This window comes from Epinephelus moara, chromosome 10 (genome assembly GCF_006386435.1).
Source record: "Epinephelus moara isolate mb chromosome 10, YSFRI_EMoa_1.0, whole genome shotgun sequence".
Lineage (NCBI taxonomy): Eukaryota > Metazoa > Chordata > Actinopteri > Perciformes > Serranidae > Epinephelus > Epinephelus moara.
The window spans coordinates 41,002,073-41,023,064 of record NC_065515.1 but is presented as its reverse complement, the minus strand read 5'-3'; the positions used below and the strand labels follow the sequence as shown (position 1 = coordinate 41,023,064).

The following is a 20,992-nucleotide window of genomic DNA, read 5'->3' as shown; positions in this document are numbered from 1 at the left end:
AGTTCACGATGCATTTTAACCACTTAAAGGGACTTTATACAAAATTTAGAACATTAATATAGCAGCAAACAACTCTTTGCTATAGTGGAATGACTGCTTCCTGAGCAGAGAAAGGAAAAAATGAAATGGGTCAAATCTGTGTGTGTTGTAATCCGAGCTTCTCTGTTCTTTGTTTTAACGGTCTGGCCATGCGTGCATGTTAGTGCATGTGAGTCCCTGTGCGTTTATCCCTCTTACATTGTTTTTTTTTTTCCGTGCATGTTCCACCTAGTATGTGACACGATTGGAAAAACAATTGCACATCCCACTGGCTAGCTACTCGCCACCGTGCCACTTTGGCACAGAAGCATAATGCTCACTGTTCTCCCCCAGGCTAACACTGCAGGCTCTGTCAGCTCTGGACCAGGCTCTCAGGGCTCATTCATAATTTCTGCATCTGTGAGGGCCTACTTTGGGCTGCATGATGTAAATGTTGTCATCTACCAGTGGCAAGATTTTCAGATGGGTGAAAAGACCTGTTACTTTTCCCCTTCCTTTGCACCAAATCAATCTGAGGTGTTGATCTGCCCTGCTGTTTAACTCTAAGTTTCTCCTCGTAAGGAAGACTATCAAATGGCTTTGCCAAAATCCGGTTGACAATATTCAAATTGTCTGCCATTATGTGCAGCTTGCTAGCTCGCTTGCTAGCTCGCTTGCTAGCTGGGGCTGCTGCGCGAGGCTAGTGTGACTGCCTGTGAGTGCTTTGGGACAGTGGAGAGGCTCACAGCAGCACCCGCTGCTCGTTGGGGACAGTAACTGCAGAGCGACATAAGTCAGAGTCTTCAAACATGAGTACAGTCTCCAATAACACCAGAAAAAGATGCTTGATTTGTCGCTTGTTGTTTTTAACAAAGAAACAAAGAAAAGTCACTAAGAGGATTGGAAAAGTCTCCAGATCAACTCGGAACAACGGAATGAAACTTGAAAAATGCTCCGGTGGTGGTTTATATTTCAAGATCGCTGATTCGCTCATTTCGCTGTCAATCAAAAAGGGATTCAGCCTCAGACAGATCATCCAATCATCATGCAGAAGCCCAGCGTCCAGGCCAGCCGAGCCCAGCCCACTGCCCCATAGACCCCCAGAGACGCTGAGCGTCCGATGGGCGGGACAAAACCGAGCATTTATCCAATGACTGTCTAGTTTCGCTGCAGTGGAACAACCCACTCTATGCTTCCCCGTTGAAGTCTTTGGACGCTGAGCTTCCACTGTGTAATGCACTGTGACGCTACGGGAATGAATGAGAAGAAAGTCTCGTCAGTGATCTGTGATAAGTAGCTGATTCTGAACAAAAGTTGAACGCGTTCTAGTGCATATTTAGTCAATGAAATGTAAACACAACAGTACATATTTGACCACTTATTTTTTGACATTTTAGGGGAAGCTGAGCTTCCCTTGCAGTCTTAGAGCAATTGCCACTGTCATCTACCCATGTCCACGAAGGTCCATGCAAGCGCCTTTGCGGATGTTTGTGTGCAGCCCTCTGTGTCTTTTTCAACCCTCAGACTGTATGCATACCAAGCACACCAAAAACGCATGTTACAATTTACCATCTCTTTGTCCTCGCTCCAGTCCAGTCCACAAAACCTTGCTAAAGCTAGCTGGGTCAGCTGCACCATGGAAAAGTTGGACATTCAACAGATATTCACTCTGGACCTATCAGCATCGTGGCAGTAGGAGGACGTAAGCTCACCTCCCAGCCCTCTGTTTACTGCTGGGGGCTGACGCAGACCCGCAGTTGTACTATTAATGGCACTGCGAGTGCATTTGTATGTCCGCAGCTGTCTGCAGATGTTCGATGCGGAAGGTATGTCTGAGCCTTTAATCCTAGATATGCTCTGAATTTTGCCTATAGCACCTTTAAAACTGGTATCCACATTGTTTTTAATGTATAAATCATCATAGTGAAATATCACACAAACCAAGCCAGGGACGTTCTCCACAATTAAACAGTTATTAAAATGTCACAACTGTCCAGGTTGAAAAAACCAGTCCATTCAAGCATAAAAAATGTGCAATACCAGCACAGTTGCATATGGCACACTGTACCGGCTGATTTACATTAACAGCAGGTTACCACATGTGGGAGTAAATCATTTTTCCTCAGCAGCTCTGCCATCTTTACTGTAGTCTCAAAATGATTTATGGTATATCTCAATGCTGCAGAAAGAAATGTGGAAAGTTACGGATTTTAGCTTTATATACACATGCAACAACTAAAACCAAAATCCTAAACCTATTTTTGAGTAACATGTCAGAACATTATGATTCAAAGGTCAAATTATATCATGTCTGCAGGCCAAGGCCTTAATTATCTCCCATATATATGACTTGTGGGTGACAAATCTTTATCTAAACAGTATGCTATAACACAGGTTTCTCAACTTTTTGGCTTGTAACTCCTTAAAATGAAGCTTTCTGCAACCCCTCACTGCAGGTTGCATGCATCTTTGGCAGAGGTGTTGTGGTGAGTATGCACAGGTACATAGCCCCTCTGGACAGGGGGATTTATTATACACCTACATAAAAAATAGCGAGAGATACAGATCAGTGTCCATCTTGCAGAGACAGGCTGTAGCCACTCTGCAGCAATACAACAGGTCCTTATTTGGTTAGTAGGCACTGAGCAAACCCTTAAGGACATTCACATACTGTTTATAGACCAAGCCAAAGTTTGCAAAGGAGGAGTTAAAGTGGAGTAAAATGAGGTGTGATGCAAAGCCTTTAAAATATTTCCCCTTTATTCTATAAATTGCCACCTGTTTAAAAAACCAGAATGGCCTTTAGGTGAAAAAATACTGTCTGTTGTTTTCCTGCCGCTGCTTTCTGTGTCTCAGAATCAATCAGGCAGTTTGTTCTACAGGAACAAGCGGATTTGATCTCATCCTGCTGGAGTTTCATATTTCATATCATTTGACCTTTTCCCCAATACAACCCAAACTCTCCACATTAATTCAGCATTACTAAAACCAGCGCCTCCCTCCTCCATAGCTCTGTCCTTCACTAAAAGGGGAACAGGGTAATTGCAGCAAGCACCTCCAGAGTTATATCAGACCCATAATGCATCTGGCAAAGCTCCCAGAATCCATTACTCTGGCTCACAACCAGGGGGAAAACTACGCCTCTCATCCTCTCTGTTAAAACCAAGCAGACGTTATTTAGCTGAGTGGCTTGTCATACAGAATGCTTGATTCCAACTTCTGAAAATATGTCTGCATATGTGGATTTCATTTATGTATTCATATATCTCCTTTTTATGTTTGATTCTGTCTTTGTGAAAGCCATTAGCTTTGATCATATTTACTGCCAGCCATACACACAGCAGTATGGAGACTTTTGAAATAGCTGTTTAGTTGTCAAAAGGAAAATGATGTCATACATGTGTTTTTCAATTTCAGGTTATAGTTCTACTGAAGTTTGTGTCCACACTAAAACAACAAAACTGCAGAAAAATGCTTTAAATTTCTTCTTTTTCTGGTCTTTTAGGGGTAAAGGCTGTTAGGAAACAACCTAATGGTCCAATCATAGCCATAATATAGAGCAGTCTGATGAACAGCATAGTAAATCTGTCCAATAACACAACACAGATGTCGTCATTGACATCTCTTTCTGTTTCTGTCGTCAGATGGCTGTAATGCAATCGTGGGTCATAAATGCCATCCAGTAACTAAGGGAAACAGTAATCAAGGCGCAATTTTCTAGTGCAGTTAAATAACTGAAACAGAAAAATATAAGTCAGCCACATTTCTGAAAGGTTGACATATAAATAAATCCATTTGAACGAGCACTTTTGGAACAGCTCAATAACCACTGTTGACAGAGGGACAACCTGAAGTCAGCACAGTTTTAATGTGATCATTTTTCCATCCATTGTTCACTGTAACCCACTGTGCCCTGGATCAGAAACACTGCATCTCACTCCATTAAAACACTGAAATCAATTCTTAACATCCAATAATACCAACAGCATGCACATATAAACTACAATCAGCAGTTTCAGTCGATCATATCCACTGACAACAACTACTGTAATGTGACCAGACAGGCTTTGAATTAAAGCAGAGCTCTTCAGCTGTAAAACACATCTTTCCATTTAAACATAGACCTCTAAATGTGGACTGTGCAGCTGTATTACTGTATATGGGAAATATGTATATCAGATAGGGATTCAGTATTGGCAGATACTTGATGTTTAATGACCTGGATCACGACCAGGGGCAAAAGGAGGAAAATCTGGAGTTGCAACATCCTTATTATCCATGTATGTGTGTACATAATGAGAGAAACAGTGTTACAGCATCTATAAGAGACACAATAACTGTGGAGAGTTAGCGTGAAAGGAGAAGAATCCTTGACTCATGCAGAGTTTCAGTTGCCACATCATCTTCCCAAACATACCTACATAGTGATTACCACAGAGCAGAAACAAGCCTGGACATCTCTGACACACAGCACTACGTCAATGGAACATCATTTCCACAAAAGTTTTTTTCAAGCAGCTCTTTTAGTTTATGTTGCAATAACTTATTTAGCCAGCACCTCTTCTCATCACATGAGAACTGCAGCATCAAACTCTTAGACCTTATCACACTGCGTGCATCATGTGACTCTCAAGGTGAGACCACAGCTTAAATCAGAGCACATCCTTACCTGTTCAAACTCTCTGAGGCTGTGCATCTGTACTGGTGGGCCTTTGTCCGTTTCATCACATGAGAAATCTGCACGGATAGAAAAAAGAAGGAGATCATTTCAAGATATTTTTAAAGGCAATACTGAAACAACCTGTAACTTTGGCTTCCCATGGCGTGGGTTTTTAAGAACTTTGTGATGCTTTGTTATAAGGTTCTTCCTTTTGTTTCCACTGTATTTTACAAACTAGGATAATTCAGATATATGTCATTAACAGCAGAGTGGTTCATGTCGTTTTTACGTGCTGTTTGATAGGAGAGTGATTGTGGGACAGGCAACAATGAAAAAAGTATTGTTATAAAATAGGGCTGCAAGATACGAGGAGAATATGAGATAACGCTGTTGAATATTGAGATAAATATATTACTTGCAACATATTTAGGTGTATTCATTTTACATATCTGTGCTTGTGCCACGTTGTCTCTTCTGTATTCAAAATATTGCCAGATGGCTAATTTTTTTAAGCACCAGTTCCTTTCTGGCACTCATACTTTTGTCTGCACTCATCTTGTCACAATTTCCTCCTTCAACCATGCAGAGTAAAACAACAGCACTAATCTAATAATCCTCACTTGCATGCGTGCAGATTCTGACCAGTCAATTCCCTAACGGCAAGGGCTCTGTCTGATTGGCCAGAGAGTTTTCAGCAGACAAAATAGTTCCTACAGAAAGAAAGTAATCTAATACGTTGTTCCTATATTCAAAGTGCAATATCGCAATCTTTCGCAACGTGTTTGTCGTGCAAGTTGTTCTTTCTTAAATGATTGGTTGTCTTCATCAGTAGAGACATGCATGTTGGTTTGCTTTCAGAATTAGAGGGAGAATAATAAAGTAATCAGTTTCTCAACTTATAAATAATTAACTACAAATTCCTTACATATTCAGGGATTCTGTCATTGCATCTGAATCTGACCTCTGACCCCTGATCTGTGACCATGAAAAAGCCTGATGCAACAGACCCAATAAAGTCATATTGAAGTTGACAGCAGCAGCTGACAACCCAACCTCCACTCAGCCTTTGACAAATTCACATGGTCTTCTTCAGCCAGTAAAAGTTGCTTAAATGTCTTCGAGCTTTAGATATCAATGTTTCTATTATTGCGGGCATGTTTAGTACTTCTCCTGGCTCATAAATGGAGCTTGAAATGTCATTCTAAACTTCCTTTGCTGATGAAGGCCATGTGGTTCGGTTGAAAGCCCTAGAAGAAGGTAATACGTGAACCTTGAGTAAAAATTGTTTAGTCAACATATTTTTTAAATGGAAGATCAGCAGCATTTTCAGAAAAACAGAGACATAACAAATTTGTCTAGTGGACATTTTCTATAAATGCATTTCATCTGTTAACGACACTATTTAAAAATCCTCATAAATCCTGAGTACCTCCATTTCAAATAGTTCCACTGTTGCTGGGAATCATCAGTCAAACAGAACAGAGCTGAAATATAAACACCTCTGGGCTTTCTGAGCTTCATCTCTGAGATGTCCTGATCAGCCTTCGTCTCATTATAACCCTATTAAACCTGAATATATGGGCCGTGTCCACACACACACACACACGCAGAACCGACATGGTATATGCCCGTCCAGCTGAAACACTTCCAGAGGTCTTAAGACGTCTCAAAGCCAAACTTATCGTCTCTAAAAGGCCAGGAGCGTTCCCAGAAAACTCCACACAGGAGGGATTTGTACAATAGTTTGCATTTTATTCCTTTAAAAGCAGGGCCAGTTGGTTCACTGTAGAATAGAGGTGGGGGTGGTGGAGTGCCAGATCCCGAGGGGTGTAATCAAGACGGCTTTGGCAGAGCACAGATTTCTGACGGTTTCTTAAAATTGCTGCACATTAAATATTATTAAAAAGCTGCTCTCTAGCATAAAGGTGGAGGGTATTCTGGATGGAGGCCTGCAGCAGGCCTGGGTACAAAATCTTACACAACACTGATAATGTATGAATGACGCACTGGTACAACCATGCAAACACACACACAGTGATACTTTGTGTTACCGCACTTGTCAGGACCCTTTATTGAGATAATGTGTTCCCTTTGTCCAAACTAGTGTCAAAAATGTTGATTTATTGATATATATTCATTCAGAATATTTGAAACAGTTTCAATACTCATTTTCCACCACTACTACAGATGCTACTTTCTTGCTCTCTTATCTCTCCAACAGCAAGTTGACACACACATCGCTGCAGTCCCCCCCCCCCACTTCACTTTATTTTTTTACAGATCCCACAGTTTTGTACAAATTTCCTCTTTAATATGCTCCTGAAAAGCATGATGCAATTGCCTTCTAATTATTGGGGAAAGTGCTCCCTTGGTCCTTCCCAATAAATGAATTCAGATGAATTGCCAGTGCAACCCAAAGAGTCTTTTAATCTGTAAACAGTAGGCTAAATGAACAATACTAGCATTTACTTGGGTTTGAATACTTCTCTGGCAGTTTTCACACTCATTAAAACTTTATGTTCTTTAAAGAAAGTAGCATGAATCCAAAATAACTAATAAAAAATACTTCATTTCTTGGTCCTTTCTTAAATGTGCAGATAAATGAGAAGGTACTGCTGGTACAAAATATTTTCTAATTCATCTACTATTACTACCAAATTACGCAGTTCTTTTAAGTATACCCGAGGAGATTACTGTACAAGGCAATAACAGAACCTGTAAAATTAAGAGTTGCCCAAAAAATAATATCAAGAAACGTTTTACCTGCTGTACTGTTTAGATGTAGCCAAAGTCATCACAAGTACGAAAGCACACACACCTATTAAAGGGGCGGTGGCTATTACTAACACACTTGGTCATTCATAGACTCACAGTGGCAACACACTGTTGCTCCTAAAAACAGATTATTAGTCAACACAGGAGCATGTATCAGGCCGAGGGCGGTAAACTGTTATGAGGTGTTAATAATGTTTTCTTCCTGGAAAAATAAACCAGTAAAGTCCACTCAGTGTGACACAACAGACAAAGAACACATTGGTAGAGACATGAATTTTCTACCTATCAACAAAGAGTAAACCATCAGAGTATTAGATAAATTTGGGATATGTACTTACCCATCATAGGTCCGATGCTCTTCGGCCTGGCCCGTTTCTCTGCACCACAGTGCCTGAAACAAGACACAGCTATCAGCCCAGTTCCCTCAGACTCAACAGTCCCATGTGTCTTCACCTGCCACTAACCACACACACTGCTGCTTATTCCTGCACTGAAACCTGTTTTTCCACACTTATTCTAATGAACCATCTTCCCACCTACAGCATACCCTACCTGCTGGTGTCCCGTCTACGTCACATGTCACTGAAAGTGTGGTAAATTCTCTATAAGCACAGAGGGTCAAAAATAGTCCAGGACGAGCAGTGTTGAAGGAGGGGGGGCGGAAGGTTCCCACTGACATGTCAGAGACAGCAGGCAGACTCACACACTGGTGGTGGAAACTGAGTCAGCGCATGCTTTAAGTCACACAGCCATCACTCACCAGCTGAGAAACAGTAAACAAAGACAGAGAGTGGAAGAATCCACAAAATCCTTCCACCAATCGGTCAAGACTTTAACAAATGAAACCCTCTGAGGCTTTCTGAGACTATTTATTGCTCAGAGATTCACATTAATAGTTAGTCCAGCCAATGAAAAGACTTTACTGGTTAGTAAAGTGAAGGTTTGTTGTTTTTCTGTTGTATATTTTTACCTAAAAGAGAGAAAAAAAAAGCCTGTTTGGCCTCTGAGATTCACTGTCTCAATATGGCTCGAAGTTAGTCAATAAGGAGGATTTTTTTAGGATCAGAGGAACGTGGGCTGGATTTTCTCCCCATTAGCACGTCCTCAGAGCCTTTCATGAATAATCAATGAGCCAGATTAAGCTAAAGCAGATCTTGCCAGGCTGTAAGGGCTTTTTATTAACTTAAGTGAAGATCAGGCAGACGAAGGAGCTTCACATCAGGGTGAGAATGTAATTAGCCCCGAATAACACAGGAATCAAAGGCTTTCAGAGCAATGAGTGGATGCTCTGATTTAACAACATCTTGACCACCTAGGTGTGAGTATGTGTGTGTTTGCCAGTTGTAACTACAAGACCTCCTTGCTGGCCTGAACACTTGTTGATGACAGCTGAAGGAGCACAGAGCTGCATGATATGGGAGTAAATGTGTGAGATAGACGCTGAGTAGACAACAGTGGAGGCCTCTAACAGCAGCTGTGTGTGTTTTGTGAGAACAACATTTGTGCTTTCATGTGATTACATGTCAAACCTCTCCAAATCAGCTCCCTGTTAACTAATGTTTCAACAAGCTAATGCAACTGACACTTGCAACACAAAAGCGTGTAGGTGGTGAGCCCACTAAAAACAGAACATAGAATTCTTTCTCATTGCCAGTTGACCAGAGCTGTGTATTATTTTGACGAGGATACCTTTCAGTGTGTGTGGGAAGCCTGTGAAAACTTTACAGTGGTTGAATCTTTTTGTTTATCTCTTGCTTATTCAGTCTCTCTTTCAAACTTGGTGCCAAATTATTTAGATCAATGTTTGAGCACTGCTTGGGCAGAGACGGACAGAATTTTGTGGTGGCACGTCATTGCATTTGGGTACATTCACACGTTCACCTGCGTGTTGTGTTTTCATTAATGCCGATCAGGGCCAGAGCCGATACATGCCTGTGACTAACCTTTACCATTACGTAAAAACACCAGATGTAGCGAGTGTTAGTGGGTTTTTGGTGCAGTGGAAAAGGGGCTCTAAAGTAGGCTGGGATATCTGAAAGGACACTTCATAACTCCCATGAAGTTCAAGGCCTTCAGCAGAAGCAAAGCTAACTTCTCGATCCATGATTTTCCCCTCACATGTCCCATTAAAGTCATTTCTGTGACACAGTTGCACTTAAAGGCACCACTAATCGCTCATCACTAACCAATCATCCCAGGTAGTCCAGTACTGATGCTTTCTCACACCCTTCTGTGTGATACAGACACTGAAGACACCCTTGGCGTCTCTGTGAGTAGCACCCTGCAATGTCTGTATATGATCTATACATATATATATATATATATCTATATATGATGACTCTCCTGGTTGAAACATAATGTTATACGTGGTTAATGTTGTCAAGCTGTCGTGGTTTGGTTTAGGCAACAAAACTCCTTGGTTAGGTTTCAAAAAAACATGTTTTGGGTTAAAATAAGACATAAATACATCCTGGGTATGACATAAGTACATGATGGACAGAAGTTAAGTTAAACAGCAATGACTTTTGGTTTCACATGGAACATGAACAGAGGTCTCCTGGGTGAAAGTCTGAGTTTGTTTAACCCACCCTATGCCGACTCTATTGTGCTTTATACTATAGGTCAGTCGCTCTGTGCGTCAAGTATTGCCATGGATGGGTTTACACTGGAGTTAGCTGAAAGCCCCATGCATCTAATAGAGCCCATTTACACCAGATATTATTGTTTGCCTTGAGTTATCCAATCACAGGTGGACAGCTCTGAGTCTGTCTATTTACACCTGACATTAGAATGTGTTGCCATGGTTTTTCAGGGGTTTAACAACAGAGTCGAGCCGTTTCGATGTCAGTGTGAGTTTGTTGGAACCATTAAACAGCTGCTGCTGCTGCTGATGTGTTAGCTCCTGCTAAGTGGGCAGACGTTGAACTGACCACTCACTAGAAGAAGAGTGGCTCCAGAAACAGTCCTTCAGCTCTGCATCCACAACTGCATTAACAAAAGTTGTATTTTCCAATGGGGCTTCAGATAAGCAAGGACATCAGCAGTGTGGTCCAGGACACAAGAATGTGGCCATATGCAGCCCAGACCACCCCCAAATGTGGTCTGACTGACCATATCTCAAGATGCGTTAAGGATTGATTTGATGCATTTACACCTGTAGCCTACTTGGAGCTGTCTGCTTGTGATCTGATCAGCCAGGACGCATGTCAATACCAGGTGTTAAAAGGGCTACAGAGGCGCCAAAGGGTGCTTTTGGCATCGGTATCACACGGACATGAAAAAGTGTCAGGAGCCTATTCAACAACCTGGGAATGAGAACAGGCTGGATCAGATATAAGTGTTCCTAATCCATCAAGGATCATTGAGCAACAAACAAACCAACTAGCCAAAAATGTTCACACCAGTGACACACATAATTAAGTCCTGATTATATCCACGTCAATATTGAAATATTCAGTCACTGTCCTGTCCTAGCTACTTTACATTAACTGACATTATACCTCAAGACTTCATGTTTTAAATGGCTGCAGCTTAACATCCAAAGGAAACATTCCAGATATTTGGTTTAATGTATTTTAACTCCTTAAACCTCACTGACCAGCTGTGTGGGTCAATGATTACAAACTCATGCTGTTTGTTAAAAACCACATAAGTTACTTTGAAACTGTGGCAGAGACCTAAAGTTTCCAAACATACCAGTCACACTGAGCTTAAGCAATACACAATATACAGTTTATGATACTGTTAGAAAGTGTGGGATAAGATGAACACTGAGCTCACTTAAGGAGGATATTGAAAGTTAAGGAGTTAAACACATTTCTAACAGATTAAACATGAATTAACATTCTGTGGCTTTGACAAAATGAATAATGAACCGATTGTTTAGTCTGGCAGGCTTGAAGAGGTTAAAATGACAGTACTGAGCAAATATAATTCAGGCTTTTGGTTTGAAACAACTGAGGCTATAGCTTAGCCAATAGCTGCCCATCATCCAGGAACACCACATGTGGGAGCTGAACCCTCGTTATGTAACACTGGCACAAAGGTCCTCTTTTCATTACAAGGTAAAGATGACTTTTTTACTTTATTTATCTGCATTCAGTGCAGAAGAGAAGCTTTTCTATTCCCATTACATTCATGAATGCACACCCACACATGCGTACACACAAAAAACCACAGTTCACACACTACACACACTCACAACACCCATGATTCATCACAAGAGCTGTTATCATCCAAAAAGCCTTACCTTCCTCTATAAAGATATCCACTCATTTTTCAGCTGCATAAATAAAAAACAAAAAAACAAACACAAAACACTTCCAGCAGTCACTCTTCAAGTATCTCCTCAACTGTCAGGTGAGTGGGAGTCCTCAGTCTGAGTGCCTCCATAGACCTGAACACATCCGTTTATCTTCCAACGGAAAGCAGAGCTCCAGCAGACAGTCAGACGCAGCCAAAATACCAGCCGATGAAGCTGAGCTGTGAGTTGGTAGGAATCTTCCAGCCAGTTTGTTTCTGACTCCTCAGACCCAGAGCTGGGTGACCACAGTCAGGCTGTTTGGCCGCGAGGCTCCCGGAGGAGCGAGCCAAGCACCCAGGCAGTGATTTGACGTGGCAGAGAGCAGCAGCAGAGAGGGGAGGTAAACACCAGTGGGGAGCAAAGGTACACAGTCTGCCGTGTTCAGTATGAAAGACTGATCTGTTTCAGCATGCTCCAAAACAGACGCTTCACTAGGTGTGTGTGTGTGTGTGTGTGTGTGTGTGTGTGTGTGTGTGTGAGTGAGTGTGTGTCAGCATGTGTGCAAACCGCACCAACGTCTTCCTGCCATTGCTGGTAAAACAGTCACTAAGCTATCAATTGGCTATTTACCTCTGGTATTTTTTAAAGGCAGGGTGGAGCACAAGGAGAGCACCCATATGTGTTTTTGTGTGTGTGTGTTTTCGTGCGTATGGGGTGTGTATGTGTGTATTCATGCATCCCCTCCTCCCCCTGCAGGTGTGTGTGACATGTTGGAGCACGCTTCCAGCAGGTAAAACAAGGTATGAATCCAGACACTAACCTCCCCCAGTACAAAACACACACTGAGCTGCTCTACAATTCTGCCTGCAGGTCATGCAGCACACACACACACACACACACACACACACACACACACACACACACACACACACACACACACACACACACAGGAGACAGATCTAAGGATATGTCTTATAAATCCACAATAACTGTGTCTATTATCGCTCTCTTAGAAAAGCAGTTCAGAAGACAAACAGTGCAGCTGTAATGACTTGATTCAAACAGACAAGCAGCACACTGAGGCTGGTGGAGGGAGCTCAGGATCAAAGACAGAGAGCGGTGGGGCCGGAGTCTGGATCAACGGCCATGGAAATTCCTCCTCAGTGCTTCTCCAAACAGGAGGGTGTGGTCTGCTGGGGTGTGTGTCTGCATATGTGTACATTTTAGTAATGTTCTGGACAAAAAAACTTGCGGTTTTAGTTTGAACTTAAATGACCATCTGTGTGGTTTGGGGTACTGTAGTCCATTACTATAAATAATCAAAGCGTGTCTGTATTTACCTTCAATGAACAAAGAAAAATACCTTCATTTGAGACAAAGTAGGACCTATTTTAAGGCCCAGACATACTAAACCAATATTAAAGAACTAGCAGTGACAAAGGCGAACTGTTTGGTTGCCTACAGCCAACAACCAACTAGCAAGTACATTCTGTGTCTGCATGAGAGGAAATAATGCTCCACACCTTTAGGCAGCAGTAGTCTGTATTCGGCATTCAAAAGGGAAACCAGAAGACTGACAGCACGGATTCAAGAAGCTGGTTAGCCAGTTAACACAATAACAACACAAGCCAATGCTGAAAGAATACACGATATTTACACTGCGCTAGCCAACAATAACACAAAGAATTAAAACCATTTCTGCTAAAGACCTAAATGGATAAAAACATCAACATACTTAATATGACAAGTTTGTTTTAATCTCACGCCCTCTTGAGTTTAGTTGTTTGTTTGCTTTGCTCACTTCTGTTTCTGAGCTGAACTGCCAATCAGAACGATTTATGTCACTGATAGGCTCTGCCATCTTGAATGCCAATTCGACAAAGGCTGACAATGTAATGGTGTGGGACACACCGCAAAAACTAGGGCAACAGACGCTCGTCGATGGCCGACATTGACCGACTGCTGACCATGGGTTGTTGACGTTTCAGGGCCATTAATTTACTGCTGCTTTTTGCTGTTACTGCAAATTCAGTTTCAGAATCATTTTCAAATTAAAACAGTTGTTCAGGGTGTACAATCCCTTCTATTGCCTATAGTCTATTAAGGCTTTTATTGTGAAAAATCTACAGGAACTGTTGAATTTTATTAACAGCAGCTCAACACTTACAGGCAAAGTCTAATCAAGTGGAAATTACAAGCCATTATTTAACCTTTATCTGGTCTCTTTTTGATTTTTATGTAAAGAACAAAATCAAGAAAAGAAATTATCATAGCTGTCAGTGGCTTCCCAACTCACTACAAGGCGACTTCAATCTTTGGGCTGTCAAGACTTGCAGAAAAACTATGCGTGAAATTAAGTGCTTCATCATGTCGAGTCAGATTATTGCCCAGCCTGACCTGAGTATATAGTTTATTTTCAATACCTAAAAGGTACAGACTACAGACCAGCCACTTTTGAATCTGTATGTGGGAATGAAGTGTAAAACTTGCAGTATGGCCCTATAAAAAACGAACACTGGATGTTGCTGAACACCTGCAGCATGAGGGAGTAAAGGTTTCGCAAAGTACATTCCAGATTCAGAACTCTGTGTAATCTGTAGTCTGTACAAACAGACACATGTACTGTTGGCTTAAGTTAAAATTCAAGGAATTTCTATCCTTTCTCTCTCAACCAGCAGAAGTATCCTCACAAACCTGCCTCACATTCCACACATGCAGCCAGTTCAGTCAGGAGTGCTGAGGGGCTGTGGGAGTGCAGCCCTGCAGGTCTGAGCAGAGGAGGAGACAGAACACCAGAGTTTGGACTGGGAGGCTTCCCTCTGCTGAGCCAAACACGTTATGCAATCAGACAAAACAACAACCCTTCACTCTGTGATTTACTGCTCAGTTCACTTGGAGCCTTGCATGTTTATTACTGTGTTGTGTTTTTTTTAACTCTGTATGTGGAGCTTAAAGTCAGTGGTTCACAACCTGAGAGACAGGATCCCCCAAAGGGGTCGCAAAGTCAGGAATCAAAACGTTTACAAAATAGGATGGAAAAAGAAAAACAACTTTGACTTTTTAAAGGGTCACAAGCCAAACAAGTTGTACGTGAGAGTTGTCATATACTTACTTACATACATAACAGAACTTGTCACACTCTGGCTAAAAAACTTTCCTATTGGCTCTTCATTTAACTTACGCCCCATTTACACCAAACGCTTTCGGTATGGTACCTTTGGAGCCCTTTGGAGAGTACCCTTCAGACATGGTACCTAGACCCAGGTCAGTTTAGTGTTTCCACTGCAAACAGTACCCTTAAATGTGGGCAGGGATGTTGTCACTCACTGCTCTGTCCATCAGTCACTGTATTTCCTCATTATTGGTGACACAGATGGAAGTCTGCACCTCATTTATCGTCCACAGAACGAGGCTGCACGCCAACATGCCGGCAGTCGGCCCAGTGAATGAAGTTACTTTTTCTCTGACTCATCCTTTCATTTTATAGTTACAGTTTACTAATAAAACTCTCCACAGTATGAACAGTGGTTACATGAGCCTCAAACCAGCCACAACTCAGCCCTGAGCAGAGTGACCGTCTGCTATTGACCAATCAATGGACTATAGTGTTCACAGCTCCACCTCTTAGTACCAGATCTGTGTGTTTGGTACTCCAACAGAGGGGGGGACTAAAAAATGGTAATAGTTCGGAACAGTTCTGTTGGTACCATCCACAACTTTTTGTAACGGAAACGGAAAAAAAAGCGTACGGAAGTGAACTCAACCGTACCGTACTGCTCGGTGGAAACAGTGCTTAATTTTTACTTTATGTGAACTTTTTTTTTAGTATGCCTGTGCACTGGTAACAGCCATAGCAAGAGGTATTTTGTCTTTAGGTTGTTCCTCCCCCCGTTCATACGTCCCATTCTCGTGAATGCAATATCTCAGGAACGCCTTGAGGGAATTTCGTCAACTAAATTTCACATAAATGTCTCAGAGAATAAAATGATGAAGTGATGATATTTTATATCCAAAAGGTCAAAGGTCAACTTCTGCGACTGTGACAAAATATTGTTCTGCAAAATCACTTGTCAGTCCATTTCTCAGTCCCTCCAGCATTTTGCAATGTTGCCATTGCAAAAATTAACATAAATTCAGCCAATCACTGTGCATTCTGCATGACCTTGTATTTTTGTCCAATTACCGCAACTTTGCAGCAAATCTGACCATTTAAAATGAGTAAAATCTAATTTCATTGTAGAGCTGCGTGCAGCTTATTGATTCGCTCAGCCCCCCTGTCTCTCTCTGTTTACCATTAGACTACTGCCGCGGGACCATAGCTCTGTGCCTGGGACAGAGTCACACACACAGTGACAGGGCTTACTATCAAGATGGCACGCCTAACATTACCCAGTGGTTATTAATGGGTTTAACATCAGAGTTAAACTATTTTGGGGTCAGATGTTAACTGCTGCTGAGACAGATTGCAACCACATATGATAGATAGTAAGTTGTCTCATGATTAGACTCCATCTGGTTTAGTTTCTCCTCTCAGTATGTTATAGTTTATCTCCCTTGTTTGAGCCTTTGACTGATTAATTGTCCTGACTCTTATATTATTACCTTTGCTACATTTCGAGCTAAATTTATTTATTGACCACTATAACATCACATTAATTTTTATTTCTTATTTTACATAATTTGACTGTACTGTACTGTACTGTTTTACCGCACCGTATCCCTCACTGACATCCATCATGGCTTCCACCTGCTCTTCAAATGTTAGATCATGATTTAGCTGTTCAGCCATAGGAATCAGCTTTTGTCAGAGCTAAACTATGTGGAGCGTGTGCAGATGATTAAGTGTTTGCTGATTAATGTGGTCCCATGAGGTCAGAAGATGAGATTCTCAGTAAGAAAACTTGTGATCAGATTGTCTTGGATGAGCCATGTTTATTTTCAGCCGAGCGGTTGAGATCAGATGACCAGAGACAGACTAATGATCTGAACTGGGTCAGAGAGAAACACTGACACCAGGTTAGTTTGTTTAGAACCAGTCGAGTCTGATGGGACAGCTTGATGTTCTGACACACTGAGTTCATCATGAAGTTATCTGATATGAGTGATGTTAGAAGGCTGTTATTTCGGTTTGACGTGGTGAGAGGCCGTCCTCTCAGCTCCCTGACTGAGTGAAGGAGGGAGGGAGTTACAGTAAGAGAAGAAGAAAAACAGTGAGGAGTCAGACATGAAAAGAAGGAGAAGAGGGGCAGTCTGCTGACAGTAACTAACACTCTGTTATTATCCTGATCACACCTTCCTCCACTCTTCCCTCCTTTGCACCCCTCCTCCCATGTCACCTTCCATGCCTGTGTCCCTTAATCACTAACTTCCTCCACTTCCTTCTTTGTTTAGGTAGCTGTCACCAGATCAGCTGTGACAGCACCTTCACTCACTAAACCTCCATCACCTCCTACTTTCAGACTAAATAATGTAAAGGTGCACTTAAAGCTGGGGGAGGCAAAAATCTGAAAAAGCCAAAAAAAAAAAAAAAAAAAAAAAGGCAGAAATTGAAAACACACCCTCCTCCCGCAGCTTCCCCCTCTTTGTCCTAAGCTCCTCCCACCAGACAACCACAGGCATATGCACACACATCATGCAGTAACCCGATGTTTCTCTTACATTGATTTATTCAATCAGATTTCATTGTAGAGTTGCTTTCAGCACAGTCATTTTCAGCACAGCCTGTCCGTGCGATGACCTCTATCTCTGTTATCAGACCACAAATGAGACAAGAATTAGCTAGCTAACGTTAGCCACCCCACCGTCCCTTTGCCTCGCTCACCACCGCTGTGGAATGCTTCTGTGGGTGGAATGCTAGCAGCAGCGGGGAGTGAAGCCTAGTTTATGCTCGATGCAGTCGCAAATGCACGAGGTTCGCATGCCATAAATGACGTAATTGCGCACCTGGCGGCAGCCGCGCGCACTGGCGCTTCGTAAGGTTGCGTACCTCCAGGATTTTGAAACTTTTCGCAAGCCGCGCTAGTGTCGCTCAGTTCAAAATGGATGAATTTGAAAGAAGACTAGCTGAAGTGCATCTCTTCATCTACAGCCTGCATTGGCTTCACAAGCTGGCTGTGTTTCCCAGTCAGACATCTCGCTACATGTAATGGGCAGACAAACCATCTTCTTTTGCAATGCTTTTGTCTGGTCAAAAGCCATAACCATAACAATTCCTCCTCCTCTGCAATCCATACTTTTTGTACCGCCATCATTGCTGTTTACATTGTTTTCCACTTGCTTATACTTCTACTGTTTTTTGCCTGCTTCTACTACTTCCTATAGTATTTCTTTTCTACCACCCCGTCTTTGCGGCGAATACTGCAATGGAAAATGCGCCAAGTATAAATGCCTTCGTGCTCTGTTGAGGTGCACGCACAAACTGTGATTCAAGGTTCTAGCTAACATTAGCTACATAAACATGAACATGAAGCATAGATTTTAATATTAACTACATACCGGATTCCAATATGGTGCCAATTTATTCCAGTGGAGCTATTCACCTGTCACATATGCCAAAAAAGTTTTCTAACTTCCGGATTGATTTCCATGGTATGCAGCCCACTGAATATGCGCAGTAGTTCACTGAGTTCCCGCTCGCTTCATAGACTTAACATTGTGGTTGCATCACAGATTTTTAAACCACTTTTCTTGGCTTGAGTCAATTTTTGCAAATATAACCACATGGCTCAAAAATTCAGAATAGAGAGATTCATAATTTACCTTGTTTGCAGTTTGAGGTGTCCTGTTCATGGTTTTACAGACATGTATTTCACAATGATGGTCTATGGGGAAACTGCTTTCTTGACTGCAAATGATTTTCTTTGGTGCAATACTACAAGTGACCTGGGAAAAATTTGCTGCAAGGTTGAGTTGCTTTTCCGAGGGCCTGACATGAAGCCACAGCCGTGCACCTTTGGCTCCGGTTAGCAGAAGGCTAAACTATTAGCAACATATTCCCTCCATTTGTAACAGTTAGCCGATACTGACATTTTGTTTTATTTATTCTCAGACTCTTTTAGACTCTCTTTTTGATAAGTCTGTCTTCCTTTTTTTTGGGTTGCTTTGCAGTGTAGGCAGTTTTTGCCAATAGTGGAATAGCAGCTATCTTTGCAGAGATTCTCTGCCACTGAATCAGACTTTAACCAAAGGGATGTACAGATACAACTGCATGTGTAGAACAGCCAACAGGAGCGACCTCTCTCTGAATTAACCTGTAATTGGCCAAAGTCTCCTGTCTTGGGCTATTTTCTAAAGCGTGAAAACAGTGCAAGATGAGGTACAGAAGTCTAGTGTTCTCTCTGTCCACTTAACTTACTGTCCAATTAATTATTTGATAATGCTCAAAGATTATTGTGGGATTTTTGCCTAATGATGCCAAATTAAACTGCCTACCTGAGCTTTAAAGTCGTTTCACTCAGAGATTAATCTAGACATAATTAATAAGTTATATAACATCAAACAATTATTTGTGGACAGAAAACACAGTTGACAACCTGCAGCTGAGCCTCACCAAACAAAAGACTCAAAATAGTGCAAACATAGCCTACTGACAGAAATTAGCCAGGACAAGCTAATATCAGACCTTAAATTGCACAGCACTGATAAATCGGAGGAAATCATCAACCTCAGCAATATTACTGACACAAGTAACCATTATGCACATACACTGATATCTAAACTAATACCTATAAAGGTGTACAGAACACCAAAACATTTTTCAGTGATAATAATGCAAGTGGCTCACTTGGATTCTAAAAACATGTCACTCTTTATTTTGCATTGCATTGAGCTACATGGAGACATACTGTATGTACACCTAGCCTTCAAAGTACTGTAGAAACAAGCAATGTAATGACCTAACTACTAATGAAAAAGGAATTCATTAAGTTTTTGTTGGCACTTCAATACCTGTGCACAGCTGCAAGCCTGGTGCTAACACTCCTCCCTAAGTGACCGCTCTGTTACTTCCACATTTTGGTGTTTAGTTTATTTGCTGTCTTACCAGTAGTTAGATGATGGAGGGTTGATATCAGTTTCATATCTGTGACAGACAGGACTGAAACCTTTTAGCTCGGTGCTTGCGGCCAGAGGTGGAGGAGGCAGCTACAATCTTTCAAACATCCAAACCCAGAAATCCTGAGATCACGCTCATGAGTACCAACCCAGCTGTTCTCTGATCAGATAATACCAAAGGATAACAAAGGATGAGTCTGTTGTTGGTGAGTCCAGCTTTTTGTGGATGGAGTGATTTCTATAAGTTTTCTATTTCACCCAAAATTTGTGATCCTGGCAGTGGAGAAGATTTGAGTAACCTGAGCACCTGACATCAGAAACTCAAATGAGAAATGACATGTGACGTATGATGTTGGTAAATTGTTCTGTGTTGCAACTACACAGAGGTTCAGGCTGACGTGCTTTTTAGATAATCTTGCCTGGAGTTTATGTTACTCAGCATCAAACCTGAGATTTAGAGGTATTTTCTAAAATTTTCTCCACCACAGAGAATGAGGCACAGACCTCTGATTACATCCAGGGCCTGTGTACCTTCCGTCTGTTGGGAGGGATGGAGCTGTCTAATTAAGTCGGCCGTTTCTGTACAAGCTGTCAATGAGTATCTCTCAGAATGTGCGCTGTGTGTTTACAAGGCCAAGAGCCTGTCAGAGAGAGCTGGAAACACGATATGTGTCTCAACAATGCGGCCAAAAACCATCAAGGAAACATCATGCTGGTGTAATGCTCATCTAACAGAAACGTGATGATTTTAATGTAAAGATCTGCAGCAAAATCTACATCCAAACACAAACAGATGATGTGATTTGCAGAGCTTAGTTAGTTTCAGTGAGAGCATGTGGTCGTTATTATTGTCCTGCAGATGTTTTCACTAAAAGCTAGTCAACACTGACATGCATTTATTATTAATAAGCATCATATACCAACCCCCATCCGAGGATCATATTACGAAACGCTACTTTTACAAATAATCAATAAGTCAGTGTGATGTTTTGGCTCAAATAATAACTGAACCCCTTCAGCAGTGGCAGACAATAAAAACACTTTACTGAAGTAAAAGCAGAAATGCCAGTGTGGAAAAATGCAACACTGTAAAAACCATTAATCTCCATATTTGGTGGTATTTTCCTTGTATTTTTTATATCTTACCTTAAAAATACTTAAAAACCTACCACATTGTCTAGAAATGATGCATCACTAAGAAGCTTGAAACAAAGCTGTTTCTTTTTTATTTCAAGAAAAGCTAA

At 41.6% G+C, this 20,992-nt stretch overlaps 1 protein-coding gene across 1 annotated transcript in view; it reads right to left on the bottom strand.

Annotated features, from left to right (window-relative positions):
* LOC126396967 (uncharacterized) overlaps positions 1-12,265 on the bottom strand; it is a 70,393-nt gene extending 58,128 nt beyond the window's left edge. Inside the window, exons 1-3 of the mRNA XM_050055377.1 lie at positions 11,703-12,265; positions 7,792-7,844; positions 4,688-4,755 (exon numbers count right to left, since the gene is read on the bottom strand). Of these exons, the coding sequence (XP_049911334.1) occupies positions 4,688-4,755; positions 7,792-7,844; positions 11,703-11,728 (147 nt within the window). The 5' untranslated portion in view covers positions 11,729-12,265. The remainder of the gene's footprint in view (positions 1-4,687; positions 4,756-7,791; positions 7,845-11,702) is intronic.
* Positions 12,266-20,992: the final 8,727 nt, after the last annotated feature.